General features: G+C 47.6%; 1 protein-coding gene across 1 annotated transcript in view; it reads right to left on the bottom strand.

Moving 5' to 3' along the window:
* Nucleotides 1-1,288: 1,288 nt before the first annotated feature.
* LOC144594955 (endonuclease V-like) overlaps nucleotides 1,289-15,802 on the bottom strand; it is a 75,627-nt gene continuing 61,113 nt past the window's right edge. Inside the window, exon 8 of the mRNA XM_078401897.1 lies at nucleotides 1,289-1,348. Within this exon, the coding sequence (XP_078258023.1) occupies nucleotides 1,298-1,348 (51 nt within the window). The 3' untranslated portion in view covers nucleotides 1,289-1,297. The remainder of the gene's footprint in view (nucleotides 1,349-15,802) is intronic.

The raw sequence follows: 15,802 nt of genomic DNA, 5'->3' as shown, positions 1-15,802 counted from the left end.
TCTTTACTCAGAGGGTTGTGGCTGTATGGAATGGGCTTCCGGTGGAGGAAGTGGTGGAGGCTGGCTCGATTTTATTATTTAAGAGTAAATTGGATAGGTATATGGATAGGAGGGGATTGGAGGGTTATGGTCTGAGTGCAGGTAGATGAGACTAGGTCAGGGAGAATGGTCGGCGTGGACTGGTAGGGCCGGACAGGCCTGTTTCCATGCTGTAGTTGTTATATGTTATATGTTATATGATATGGGAAAAAGCAGGAACGGGCTACTGATTTTGGATGATCAGCCATGATCATATAGATCATGTAGCTGGCTCGACGGGCCAAATGGCCTACTCATACACCTATTTTCAATGTTTCTATGTTTCTATAAGTACCCAATGACGTGGGCTCCATAGCCATCTGTGGCAATGAATTCCACACTGTTTGAAGTTTACAATTACTCCACTCACCATTTTAATTATAGAGAGTCATAGAGTCAAACAGGGTGGAAACAGGCCCTTCGGCATAACTTACCTGCGCCAAACAACATGGCCGATCTACACTAGTCCCACCTGCTTGCATTTGGCCCATATCCCTCTAAACCTGTCCTATCTATTTACATGTCTAAATGTTTCTTAAGCGTTGCGATAGTACATGCCTCCGCTACCTCCTCCGGCAGCTCGTTCCATTCACCCACCACCCTCTGTCCTCTGGATCTCGTAGGCACAAAATGCAGGAGAAACTCAGCGGAACAGTCAGCATCCTTGGAGAGAAGGAATGGGTGACGTTTCGGGTCGAGACCATTCTTCAGACTGGTCCTCTGGTTCTCGATTTCCCCTCCTCTGGGCAAAAGACTGTGCATCTACCCGATCTATTCCCCCTGCCTTCTTCCTCCCCACCGTCCTGCCCCTCTCTCCCTCCCTCCCTCCCTCTTAGACCTCTCCCTCATGCTGCCTTCTTCCCAATGTTCTCTACGGTAGCATCAGCTGGGATGAAATATTTTTGGGATGAGACGGTTTGGTGTTAACATGCACGGCATAAGCAGCTGATGAAACGTTTTTTCCTAGTTCCGACAGAGTTGCTTCCATTTAAAGCACTTTAACTAATTGTACTAATTCATCCTTTTCCTGCTGTCTGCATCATCATCCAGTGCTTTCTGCAGCATTACACATGGTTAACCTCAGTTGCTCATGTAAAGCTATTACTGCGGTCCATTCTGGGATCAGATTTCCACGTTTGTCTCACGAGTAATTCATCATCACCTTTTCTAGTCGGACCTACCTTACAAGATTAACTTCTGACCAGCGTGACTCCAACTGTCAGGATGTGTTAGCATTTCTACGAATGTATTCTCTGGACCTTATGTCGGCCTGAAATGGAAACAGGAAAAATACTAAGGATCAGAGGGTATATAACCAGGCTTGTTGCAAGGACAGTGTTGGACTGATACACTGGGCAGCATTTCTGCACCAAGACAGGATGGGTTAGAAAGACCAGGGGTAGAATTCCAACACAGGGTCACAGCAGACCATTCGGCCCACTGAGGCCATGCTGTTCATCTACACTAGAGTTACAGTCATAGAGTCATACAGTGTGGAAAAAGGACCTTCGGCCCAACTTGGCCACGCCGACCAACATGTCCCATCTACACTAGACCTACTTGCATGCGTTTGGCCCATATCCCTCCCTGGGAGACACTGCATGGAAACAGATTCTACAACTCATTCAGTCCACGGCAACCATCGATTGTTCGTCCGCACTACTTCTATGTTATCCCACTTTCTTAGCCACTCCCTTACACGTTAGGGGCAATTTTACAGGGGCCAATTAACCCTATGCATCCATGTCTTTGGGATGTGGGAGGAAACCGGAACACCAGGAGGAAACCCACGAGGTCACGAGGAAAGCGTGCAAACACGCACAGCACCCGAGGTCAGGATCAAACACGGGCCTCTGGCGCAGTGGAGCAGCAGCTCTACCCGCTGCACCACTGTGCCGCATTTTCCGGTCCTGTGAACCATACAACTAAATAATAACTTGGACAATATACAACTGCTTTGCCTGTGATCCAGAAACCTCTGAGAAAGAATGATACAAATGCCCTTGCAGTGAACTCTGGACCTGCAGACACTGAGTTCCATTTGCAGTCTGTGTGAGTAACTTGCAGGGGAGTGGTTGGGCTGCACAAGATGGGAGGAATCTGCTTGCCAGTGTGAAAATTAGAGTTCGATCATCTTAGCCGGCTCTGCAGCATAAACTTGCAATGCACTGTGACGGAGAGATTCTTGCCTGAGTGAGGCGACTGTCAACTATTACCGAATAGTGAAAGGCCTGGATAGAGTGGATGTGGAGTGGACGTTTCCACCAGTGGGAGAGTCTAGGACCAGAGGGCACAGCCTCAGAATAAAAGGACGTACCTTTAGAAAGGAGGATAGGTGGAATTTCTTTGGTATCACAAAATGCTGGAGTAACTCAGCAGGTCAGGCAGCATCTAGGAGAGAGGGAATGGGTGATGTTTCAGGTCGAGACCCGGTCTGAAGAAGGGTCTCGACCCGAAACGTCACCCATTCCCTCTCTCCTAGATGCTGCCTGACCTGCTGAGTAACTCCAGCATTTTGTGATACCTTCGATTTGTACCAGCATCTGCAGTTATTTTCCTACACAACTGGTGAAATTTCTTTAGTCACGGGGTGGTGAATCTGTGGAATTCATTGACACATGGTGAATCTGTGGAATTCATGCACTGATATTTTTGCCAGCTGCTAGACGTACAAGTGTAGGGCGAGCTTTCTGTGGATGCATGCTCATCGGCAGCTCTAAGGAGTGCTTGCTGTTCCCTCTCCAGTCGAGGGTTTTTAGTTTTAGCTTCAGTTTTAGTGCGGTGGCGCGGCAGTAGAGTTGCTGCCTTACAGCGCTTGCAGCTCCAGAGAATCGGGTTCGATCCTGACTACGGGCGCTGTCTGTACGGAGCCTGTACGTTCTCCCCGTGACCTGCGTGGGTTTTCTCCGAGATCTTCGGTTTCCTCCCACACTCCAAAGACATACAGGTTTGTCGGGCAATTGGCTTGGTACAAATGTAAACTGTCCCTGGTGCGAGCAGGATATTGTTAATGTGCGGGGATCGCTGGGCGGCGCGGACCCGGTGGGCTGAAGGGCCTGTTTCTGCGCTGTATCACTAAACTAAACGCTGACCTATCCTGCAGAGTTACTCCAGCACTTTGTGTCCTTGTTTGCAAGCAAACCATCCTTGATTTCACAGAGAGAGACACAAAAAGCTGGAGTAACTCGGCGGTCAGGCAGCATCTCTGGAGAGAAGGAGTGGGTGATGTTTCAGGTCGAGACCCTTCTTCAGACAAGCCAGGGGAAAGGAAAATGAGTGATATAAACGATGATGTAGAGAGATAAAGAACAATGAATGAAAGATATGCAAAAAAGTAACGATGATAAAGGAAACAGCCCATTGTTAGCTGTGTGTTGGGTGAAAACGAGAAGCTGGGGTGACTTGGGTGGGGGAGGGATGGAGCGAGAGGGAATGCCAGGGTTACTTGAAGTGAAAGGAATCAATATTCATACCACTGGGGTGTAAGCTGCCCAAGCGAAATATGAGATGCTGTTCCTCCAATTTGCATTTAGCTTCACTCTGACAATGGAGGAGACCTAGGACAGAAAGGTCAGTGTGGGAATGGGAAGGGAAATTCACGGAATTGCCTAAGCATAAGGAGGAAAGAAGACAACTCCAAACTCCAGGAGACCACCTAAGAAGTTGTGTTGTGCAGGACTTAAAAGAGGGCAGCAAAGTCCACGACAAACACAGGGCCTGTCAGTGTGACACTGCGTTTTAGTGTTAGTTTTAGAGTTGTAGCGCGGAAACAGGCCCCTCGGCCCACCGAGTCCGCACCGACCAGCGATCCCCGCACATTAACATGACCCTACACTCACTAGGGACAGTTTTTACATTTACACCAAGCCAATTAACCTACAAACCTGTGCGTCTTTGGAGTGTGGGAGAAAATCAAAGTTCTCGGAGAAAACCCACGCAGGTCATGGTGAGAACGTACAAATTCTGTACAGACGGCGCCCGTAGCCAGGATGGAATCCGGGGCTCTGGAGCTGCAAGTGCTGTAAGGCAGCAACTCACCGTGTGGTGCAACAAATAACTGTGATTCTGATGCTGGCTTTCTTGGATTTCGTACGCACTACAAATATAATCTTTGTTCAATTCGTACACATTCTATTTCACAATTTACTGAGTATCCAGACAGTATCCAGGATCCAGACACCGTGTGGAAGGGATTTGATCAAATTACTGCTGTACGGTCATCCAATTAAACATAATCTTCTTATCTTTGGCCACAATTAACTTCACTAGAATTATTCTGGCTCCTTCTGACATGCGGCACGGTAGCGCAGCGGTAGAGTTGCTGCTTTACAGCGAATGCAGCGCCGGAGACTCAGGTTCGATCCTGACTACGGGTGCTGCACTGTAAGGAGTTTGTACGTTCTCCCCGTGACCTGCGTGGGTTTTCTCCGAGATCTTCGGTTTCCTCCCACACTCCAAAGACGTACAGGTATGTAGGTTAATTGGCTGGGTAAAGGTAAAAATTGTCCCTAGTGGGTGTAGGATAGTGTTAATGTGCGGGGATCGCTGGGCGGCACGGACTTGGTGGGCCGAAAAGGCCTGTTTCCGGCTGTATATATATGATATGATATGATATGATGCCAAGGTGACTAAATTAATTGACTGGCAAGCTTGTAACTATTTTTCCCATCTGTATGTTTTGTCTGCTGGTCTTGTATCTGGTCTTATTCATTTAATCCTGTATCTGGACACTGTGGATGGCTCCATTGTAATCATGTACAGTCTTTCTGCTGACTGTTTAGTCAAGTCAAGTCAAGTCAAGTCAATTTTATTTGTATAGCACATTTAAAAACAACCCACGTTGACCAAAGTGCTGTATAATCAGTTCAGGTACTAAGAAAATGAACATACAATGGCACACAAACATAACAGCACATACATAAACAGTTCACAGCGCCCCCTCAGAGGGCCTCAAACGCTAGGGAGTAGAAATAGGTTTTGAGCCTGGACTCAATGGAGTCAATGGAGGGGGCAGTTCTGATGGGGAGAGGGATGCTGTTCCACAGTCTCGGAGCTGCAACTGCAAAAGCGCGGTCAGGCACGCAACAAAAACTTTACACTGTGCCTCGGTACACATGTCACCTAAACTAAACCGGTCAGTTCTTTGGTCTGAAGAAGGGTCTCGACCTGAAACGTCACCCATTCCTTTTTCTCCGGAGATGCTGCCTGACCCGCTTGAGTTACTCCAGCTAGCTGTGTCTATCTTCGGTTTAAACCAGCATCTGCAGTTCCTTCCTGTACTTTCTTTAGATGCTCTATCAAGCAGCATTTTATGGTTCGCCAGTCATTTGCAAAATTTAGCTGCTGTTTCTTAAAAAGGAAGTGGGCAAGAGGGAATGAGGTGACGGGGTGTCAAGGCCGCAAGGCCAGTACTCCATCAACAGCCGGTACACAGTCCACTCATTGTGGAATGGTCAGAGGATATGAAAGTGTGTGGCGCCAAGGCAGACTTTGCTTCAGATGTAACACATAACGCTCAAAAATCTGCAGTGAGAATTAATCATGCCGCGTTCACAGCGAGTAAACATCAAACATGTCTTTTAATTTTAATGTAACGGCCATCAGAGACACTTCAGAATGAGCGGCAAGGTTTGCTGGTTCGCTACTGTGTTGCTTATTGCCCACACAAGAATTACAGACTGCCAGATACATTAGAAGTGAATCAATATGGTTGCAGTGTGCCTCTTTAGAGGATGCTTCTGAAATGTATGCCTCTTCTGCTTTGTGGAGGTTTCTGGCCGGTCGTACATCAGTCTTCTGCTTTTGCACTCCCCAGTCCAGGCATCCGTGCTGATGAATGGCTCCCCATCATCACTTGGCTGCAGTAACAAAGGCCCACTACAAATACCACGTTAAACCCAGGAGATTCTGCCTCAATGTTCCTTTTCTCCAAGTTTCCTCTGTGCCCCCCCCCATGCTCTGGGAACAACAGACAATAGACAATAGGTGCAGGAGGAGGCCATTCGGCCCTTCGAGCCAGCACCGCCATTCAATGTGATCATGGCTGATCATTCTCAATCAGTACCCCGTTCCTGCCTTCTCCCCATACCCCCTGACTCCGCTATCCTTAAGAGCTCTATCTAGCTCTCTCTTGAATGCATTCAGAGAATTAGCCTCCACTGCCTTCAGAGGCAGTGAATTCCACCAATTTACAACTCTCTGACTGAAAAGGTTTTTCCTCATCTCCGTTCTAGAAAGCACAGAAACAAATTTGATGAAGTACTGTAGTGTTAGGATAGGACACATTTGGAGGGATATGGGCCAAATGTTGGCAGGTGGGACGAGTGTAGACGGGACATGTGTGGGAAAGCTATGACTCTATGAAGCACCTTAAGCCTGTAGCTCAACAAAAAAACACCCGCGCTGAAGGATAGATGGCAAATGGCAGAATTGCAGTCAAGCCAGCAACTGGTCATAGAGTCACAGAGAGCGGAAACAGACCCTGCGGCCCAACTCATCCATGCCGACCAAGACCACATCTAAACTAGTGTAGCAAAGATAGACACAAAATGCTGGAGTAACTCAGCGGGACAGACAGCATCTCTGGACAAAAGGAATAGGTGATGTTTCGGGTTGAGATCCTTCTTCAGACTGAGACTCTTCACCTCACTGTCTAAAGAAGGGTCTCGACCCGAAACATCACCACCACCTATTCCTTCTCTCCCGAGGTGCTGCCTGACCCGCTGAGTTACTCCAGCATTTTGTGTCTACCTTCGATTTAAACCGACATCTGCAGTTTCTTTTTCCTACCTCCTTTGGCAACTCATTCCATAATACCCAACACCCTCTGAGTGAAAAGGTTGTCAGGTTTGTATTAAATCTTGCCCCTCTCATTTTAAACCAGGGTCCTCTTATTTTTGATTCTCCGACTCTGGGTAAAAGACTCGGTGCATTCACCCGATCCATTCCCCTCATGATGTTATGCATACTGCATGATCATCAATTACACAGATTCCACTGCACTGTCAAACTCATCTCGGGTCCACTCGACTGTGAGCCTGAAACACAAGAAAGCCTATCAAGAACAGAGAGTCCTTGCCTACTCTGAAGTTCATCAATCAAGTCTATCTTTGGCGTATCCTTGCCTCCATTCGCCGTGAAGTATCTGCCACAATCTTGGTGCTACCTTTGCTTGGCAAGTGGGTTCAAGTGGCAACTGGGCAGTTCAAGAACAGAAGACCTCCCGAGCACAGAAAATCCTTGCTGAAGGATCGACGTGAGGTGGAGGAGTACTTTATGATCTCAGCTTCCTCAGTTAAGAAAAATAATTGAGACCATCCTCAAGAAAGACCTGGCACTGTGGTACTGAGATAGTGCTCTTTAGTTTTGGAGATACAGCTTGGAAACAGGCCCTTCAGCACACCGAGTCCTCGCGGACCAGACGTCACCCGGACACTAGTTCTATCCTACACACTTGGGATAATTTACAGAGGGCCAATTAACCGCACATACCATCATATCTTTGGGATGTGGGAGGAAACCGGAGCACCTGGAGGAAACCCACGTGGTCACAGGGAGAACGTACAAACTCCGTGCAGACAGCAACAGTAGTCAGGATCGAACCTGGGTCTCCGGCGCTGTAAGGCAGCAACTCTGCCGCTGGGTCACTGTGCTGCCTTTGTAGGCTCTTGCTGGCACCTGCCACAGAAAAAACCATTGCCTGGAGCTTCCCACCAACTTCCTCCTGGAGTCAGAATGCAGATTCTGCCCGTCATGACCTTCAATGGGCTCGAGCTTTCACTGCATGATAAATCCAAGAAAATGGTAGAGCTACACCCACCATTCCACACGGCCTTTTACAGCCTCACAAAAGGCTCTGACCCCTGTAAACTAAGATGGTTATTAAATTTAGTTGTCTTCAGAAACTCATCACCATTTTACAAGTGCTACATGGTGACGTGCAAGTCGTGACGTTAACTCATCTATCACTGAACAAACCGCACCTCGAAGTGGAGCCCAGCAAAGTGCAGTCAGTCATTGGTCTATCTCTTCAGTTTTCTTCATGCAAGGCTGCATCTTGTCTTTTGCACGGTGGTACGTTGGCGCGGTGGCATGGTGGTGCAATGGCATGGTGGCACGGTGGCACGGAGGCGCGGTGGCACGGTGGTGCAGTGGCATGGTGGCACGGTGGTGCAGTGGCGTGGTGGCACGGTGGCACGGTGGTGCAGTGGCGTGGTGGCACGGTGGTGCAGTGGCGTGGTGGCACGGTGGTGCAGTGGCGTGGTGGCACGGTGGCACAGTGGTGCAGTGGCGTGGTGGCACGGTGGCACGGTGGTGCAGTGGTGTGGTGGCACGGTGGCACGGTGGTGCAGTGGCGTGGTGGCACGGTGGTGCAGTGGCACGGTGGTGCAGTGGCTTGGTGGCACGGTGGTGCAGTGGCGTGGTGGCACGGTGGCACGGAGGCGCGGTTGCACGGTGGTGCAGTGGCACGGTGGTGCAGTGGCGTGGTGGCACGGTGGTGCAGTGGCGTGGTGGCACGGTGGTGCAGTGGCGTGGTGGCACGGTGGTGCAGTAGCGTGGTGGCACGGTGGTGCAGCGGTAGAGCTTATCGCCTTACAGCTCTGGAGAGGATGTAGCCTAAGGACTAAGTCAGAGCGGCACAGTGGCGCAGCGGGTGGAGTTGCTGTCTCACGGGGCCAGCGACCCAAGCTCGATCCTGACCTCGGGTGCTGTCTGTGTAGAGTATGCACGTTCTCTCTGTGACCGCATGGGTTTCCTCCGGGTGCTCCGGCTTGCTCCCACACCCCAAATACGTGCAGGCTTAGTGGGTGATTTGACCACAGTAAATTGTCCCAAGTGAACGTGAAAGTGGGATAACGTGTGAACTGGCAATTGATGGTCAGCATGGACCCGGTGGGCTGAAGGGCCTGTTGCCATTCTGTATCACTAAACTAAACTAAACTAAACTAAACTAAACTAAACTAAACTAAACTAATCTTGACTATCTTTGATCGGACTTTACTGGCTTTATCTTGCACGAAACGTTATTCCCTTTATCATTTAACATTTCACGACATTAACAACTCTGTTCTTAACGCCTGTATCCTGAGGTGTTTATGAATCAGATCAAAGGTGTCATCGATTATATCTAAAAAAATAACACATTTCTCTATCCACCTGCCTGTTCTCATAGATTGAACTTGTTTACTGCCATGGGTTTCATGTCAAAGCACAAGATATAAAAAGGCCTTTAAACAAGCGAGGAACATTCATGGCACGGTGGCGCAGCGGTAGAGTTGCTGCCTCACAGCGCCAGAGACCCGGGTTCGATCCTGACTACGGGCGGTGTCTGCACGGAGTTTGTACGTTCTCCCCGTGACCTGCGTGGGTTTTCTCCGAGATCTTCGGATTCTTCCCACACTCCAAAGACGCACAGCTTTATAGGTTAATTGGTTTGGTATAATTGTATCATTATAAAATGGTCCCAGGTGTGTGTGGGGTAGTGTTAGTGTGCGGTGATCGCTGGTCAGTGCGGGCTCGGTGGGCCAAAGGGCCTGTTTCCGTACTACATCTCTAAACTAAACTAAACTAAACTAAGCATGGTTTCCTCAGTGAGGAATTGGTCGCAAAAAAGATACTGCAAAAAAAAAAAAATTGTTTTTCTTTTATCAATTCCAGTATTTCACCACCAAATCGAAAGGCTCTGAGTGGCACTGACTTTTATTTAGTATTGATTGCTTTTGTTTTCAAGTGTATGATCGAGATAGTCAGGAGCAAAGGGACATAATACTTTCATGTTGCTTTTCCACAGGTACGTGAGAAAAGGCCTGGCAAAATAGTGAATGCAGAAAGATGATTTCTGTTTGCAAACTATTTTAATGGTTGTTTGATGGTTGTTTATTGGAGAATAACAGTGGTCGGCACGGTGGCGCAGCGGTAGAGTTGCTGCCTCACAGCGCCGGAGACCCGGGTTCAATCGTGACTACAGTTGCTGTCTACACGGAGTTTGTATGTTCTTCCCGTGACCGCGTATGTTTCCTCTGGGTGCTCCGGTTTCCTTGTTTGAGGGTTTGTAGGCTAATTGGCCTCTGTAAACAGCCCATAATGTGTAGGATATAGAACTAGTGTACGGATGATCGATGGTGGGCATGGACGGAGGGCTGAAGCTCCTGTTTCCATGCCATTGTTTAGTGCCATGGGTTTTGTGTCAAAGCACAAGAAAGGCCTTTAAACAAGCGAGGACATTGTGGCACGGTGTGGCACGGCGGTAGAGCCACTGCCTGACAGGCGCCAGAGACCCGGGTTCGATTCTGCGCCACTGTTATTCTCCAATAAACGATCGCACAATAAAACAGTCACACAATCGCACAACCCATAACATCCATGCCATTCCATTCTAAACTAAATAGATAATAAGGCCCATTAACAAATTGTCAGAGCCTGAATTATGTACCGAACTAAAGACAAAGAAAATAACAATGTAACATTGCAAAAAATGGTGTTGAGTAGGATTTCCTTTGTACTGCACCAATGAAGCATGCAATTAGCAAATTATGTTGGGTAAGACTGTGAAAATACACAAGAAATCTGCACATAATTACATTCTAGCTCCACTAAACACATCACAGTTCCTTGCACCACTTTCCCCCCAGGCCAAAGAATTTATGAATTACCCTCAACCTATTGTCTTAAAACATATAAAATTATGCCGACAGTTTTAATCATGCCAAGAAACAAAGTAATTTTTCTGCTGTTTTATGTTCAAGTTCATCTACTGAAACCAACTGTGTATTTACTGTTTCTTTGAAAGTAGTTCCATATCAGATTAAGAATTAAGATCAGTCTGAAGAAGGGTCTCGACCCGAAACGTCACTCATTCCTTATCTCCCGAGATGCTGCCCAACCTGCTGAGTTACACCAGCACTTTGTGAATAAATACCTTCGATTTGTACCAGCATCTGCAGTTATTTTCTTATAAGAATTTACAAGCTTCCAGGAAAGCAAATCTCAAAAGATGTTGTGCCAAATATGCCAGGGGTTAGGTGAGGCCCAGGGGCCAAACATAGGAAATTGGGGCTAGCCTAGAAGGACCGAATGTCCCAATTCTGCTTCTACAACTTGTGAATTTATGAACATTACACGAATAAACAAAACTCTCCTTAAACGTGAAGACCACCTATTTCAACCCCGCCACTACTACCATCAATCTCTTAATTTTAGAAACAAAGAACTACAGATGCTGGTTTTAATGCACAAAAGGACACAAAGTGCTGGAGTAACTCAGCGGGTCCAGCAGCATCTCTGGAGAAAATACACCACAATTCCGACATTATCATTAAACTCGCCGACAAGGGACGTCACCTATCCATGTTCTCCAGAGTTGCTGCTTGACCCGCTGAGTTATTCCAGCATCTTGTGTCTACATCTTCAGCATCTCTGGAGAACTTGGAAAGGTGAGGTTTCGGATGAAGACCTCTGAAGAAGGGATGAGACCCAAAATGTCACCTGTCATCTTTCCATGTTCTTCAGAGATGCTGTTTGACCTGTTGAGTTACTCCAGCACTTTGTGTCTATCTTTAGCATTCCTGGGGAACATGGATAGGTGGCATTTGTAAGGTCAACACCCTACAAACGTCTCGACCCGAGACGTCACGTATCCATGTTCGCCAGAGATGCCTCCTGACCTCCTGAAGGGATGAGACCCAAAGTGTCATCTGTCATCTATCCATGTTCTTCCGAGATGCTGCTTGGCCTGCTGAGTTACTCCAGCACTTTGTGTCCTTTTATTTTATATTTTTGTCTGCACTACACAATTGTTGACGGGAAAATAAAATCACAGCTAGCACACTTCACAGTGGGTACACACAGTCTCTAATTACAATGTCACAAAGCGCAATGTGATAATGGAACACAGTAATAAAACTGAATGAGCAGCATCTCCCCATTACTGAAAAACATTTGTTTGCATTTAAAGCCAAGTCAACTCATAGCAGAAAATTTGCCTCTGGTGGGAATTTTTAATCAATGTAAACATTCCTCGAGTGAAGGAGTTATGTTTTGTAAAATAAAAAGAGTTCAGCATCTTATTTAGTTGCTCCTCTGAATCACATTCCATTGCATCTCCCTTAACTGAAACACTGAGGTATTGTTTGTTTAGTTTCAATGCACTAGAGAGGAAATTGTCATGTCAAATGACTGCTGCACTTCACATTACACCGACGCCCATCAAAAATAGTTCAGAGTTCCTGCCTCACAGCGTCAGAGCCCCGGGTTCGATCCTGACCACAGGTGCTGTCTGTACGGAGTTTGTACGTTCTCCCCGTGACCTGCGTGGGTTTTTCTCCGGGTGCTGCGGTTTCCTCCCACACTCTAAATACATACAGGTTTCTAGGTTAATTGGCTTCGGTTAAATTGTAAATTGCCCCTAGTGTGTGTAGGATAGTGTTAGTGTGCGGGGATTGTTGGTCGGTGGGGACTCGGTGGGCTCTCAACGAATAAACTATAAACTAGACTGCTGAGTGCATCGGGCTACCCTGAGGATAAGAAGGGGCTACCTATCGTGCAATGTTTAATTGTTATGCCTTAGAGATACAACGCGGAAACAGGCCCTTCAGCCACCGAGTCCGTGCCGACCAGTGATCACCTGCACACGAGCATCCTACACACGAGCGGCGATTTACACAACCCAATTAATCTACAAGTCTGCACATCTTTGGAGTGTGGGAGAAAACCGGAGAAACCCCATGCTGTCACGGGGATAACGTACAAACTCCATACAGCCAGGATTGAACCCGCGTCTCTGGCGCTGTAAGGCAGCAACTCTACCGCTGCGTCACAGTGCGACTGCTTCTTCAGACTGAAAGAAGATTCGGGGGGGGGGGGGGGGGGGGTGGAACTGGAGGTATGAAACAGATGTTCTTTTGACAGTGTAGCTCCAAATGTCTTTAAGCTGAAGCAGTGTCTCAGCTGCCTGATGCCCTTGTGTTTTGACAGCATATGTGCAGAAGCAGCAGGCATCGTTACAGAGAGTGTGGGCAATACCATTCTGGTGCCAGCTGATTAAAATCGCATGGGGCGAGCGTCTTTAAACAGAGAGCTCGTGTTTAAGAGAAGCTGCAGAGTATATCTTTAACAGCTCGTTAGCACACAGGCTTGCACTGGTGGCTTTTTGCAGCCACCACCTTCACCAAAGAGGAGCCCAGCAGGTACACCTGCTTCCCCGCAGCCCCACAGCAACCTGGGTTCGATCCTGGCCTCCGCGCTTGTTTGCCGAATCCTTCCCAGTTTCTATGTTTTTATCCCACCTCCCCCCAAAGAATGCTGGTTGGCAGATGAATTGACTAGATTAAATTTCCACTGGTGTATAAGGTCAAATTCTAGCAGCAGATTTAGTGCCATTCGGCCCATCAAGTCTACTCCGCCATTCAATCATGGCTGATCTATCTTTCCCTCGCAACCCCATTCTCCTGCCTTCTCCCCATAACCCCTGACAACCGTACTAATTAAGAATCTGTCAATCTCCACCTGTAAAAGATCCATTGACTTGGCATCCACAGACAATAGACAATAGGTGCAGGAGGAGGCCATTCGGCCCTTCGAGCCAGCACCACCATTCAATGTGATCATGGCTGATCATTCTCAATCAGTACCCCGTTCCTGCCTTCTCCCCATACCCCCTGACTCCGCTATCCTTAAGAGCTCTATCGAGCAATGTCTGTGGCAATGAATTCCACAGATTCACCGCCCTCTGACTAGAGAAATTCCTCCTAATCTTCTTTCTCAAGGTTTGTCCTTTTATTCTGAGGCTGCGGCCTCTGGTCCTAGACTCTCCCACTAGTGGAAACATCCTCGCTGCATCCACTCTATCCAGGCCTTTCACCATTCGGTAACTTTCAATGAGGTCCCCCCTCATCTTTCTAAACTCCAGCGAGTACAGGCCCAGTGCCGACAATCGCTCATCATACATGAACCCAATCATCGCTGGGATCATTCCCACATAAGCCCCCCCTCCAGCACCAGCACATCCTTCCTCAGATATGGGGAGGTGGGTGATAAGAATCAGGTGACATTAACGGGCGAGAAATAGGATACAGGGAAATAAGCAGAGATTTGTGGGGATTGTTCTGAGAGCCGGTATCGACTCCACAGGCTGAACTGTCCCCCCTCTATGTCTCTGGGGAAAACACCTGGAAATCAATGACAACTGGCTAAACCCAGCTAAGAGAGGTGATTATCCATCAATGCTCTTGTTTGTACAAATTGTGTAATTTGTGAAATTCTCTCAGGTTTTGCTTGAGGTGGAGGGAGTTCTGGCCATCTGTGGTAGTTGGTACAATGACAGTAACTTGGCAAAGGTAGAATCAGCTGTCTCCTGTTTATCTAATTAGTGCTTATGGAACAGCCTGTTCAATACAGGATGGCTCACCTACAGCTTTCTCTAAACTAAACTAAACTAAACTATACTATACTAAACTAAACTAAACTAAACTAAACTAAACTAAACTAAACTAAACTAAACTAAACTAGATTAAACTAAACTAAACTAAACTAAACTAAACTAAACTAGGAGTGCAGGTGCATGGTTCCTTGAAGGTGGTCGCAGGTAGAGAGGGTGGTCAAGAAGGCTTTTGGCACATTGGCCTTCTTCAGTCAAGGGTATTGAGTGTGGAAGTTGGGAGGTCATGTTGCAGTTGTATAAGACGTTGGTGTGGCTGCATTTAGAGAAAGATGTCGTCAAGCTGGAAAGGGTACGGAGAAGATTTACGAGGATGTTGCCCGGACTAGAGGGCCTGAGCAATAGGGAGGGGTTGAGTAGGCTGGGACTATTTTCCTTGGAGCGCAGGAGGATGAGGGGTGATCTTATTGAGGTGCATAAAATCATGAGAGGAATAGTTCGAGTAGATGCACAGTGTCTCTTGCCCAGACTAGGTGAATCGAGTACATACTGTAGGTTTAAGGTGAAAGGGGAAAGATTTAATAGGAATCTGAGGGGTAACTTTTTCGCACAAAGGGTGGTGAGTGGTGTCAACAGTGAAAAACTTTTGTTGCATCACTAACCAGTCAGCAGAAAGACAATACACGATTGGGGTGTTCACTGGTTAGTGCAGACTCGATGGCCCAAAGGGCCTGTTTCTGCACCATATCTCTAAAGGTCAAAGTCTAAAGTTCTTGTAGCTTGTGGCGGCTTATGAAATTCCACGGAGATGAGGAAGAACGTTTTCAGTCAGAGAGTGGTGAAGGTGTGGAATTCTCTGCCTCAGAAGGCAGTGGAGGCCAGTTCGTTGGATGCTTTCAAGAGAGAGCTGGATAGAGCTCTTAAGGATAGCGGAGTGAGGGGGTATGGGGAGAAGGCAGGAACGGGGTACTGATTGAGAGTGATCAGCCATGATCGCATTGAATGGCGGTGCTGGCTCGAAGGGCTGAATGGCCTACTCCTGCACCTATTGTCTATTGTCTATTGTCTATTGTCTATTGTCTATGGAGACTCCACGTTAGGTATAAATATTTCTCAGATATGCCATACCCATCCCAAGGGTTGTTCCAAATCATTTTGCACTTCAGAGGGCCAAGCGCGGGCAGGTGGGACTAGTGTAGATAGAGCATGTTGGTTGGCATGGGTAAGTTGGGCCGAAGGGCCTGTTTCCACGCTGTATGACTCTATGACTCCCTATGACTCCAGATCATATTGAGAGAAAGATACATCTCTAGCAATTCTATCAAACCACGGTCATATGTAATCCCACCT

This window comes from Rhinoraja longicauda, chromosome 6 (assembly GCF_053455715.1).
Source record: "Rhinoraja longicauda isolate Sanriku21f chromosome 6, sRhiLon1.1, whole genome shotgun sequence".
NCBI classification, from domain to species: Eukaryota; Metazoa; Chordata; class Chondrichthyes; order Rajiformes; family Arhynchobatidae; genus Rhinoraja; species Rhinoraja longicauda.
Note: the sequence above shows the minus strand (reverse complement) of the source record. Positions and strands in the feature narration are given on the sequence as shown.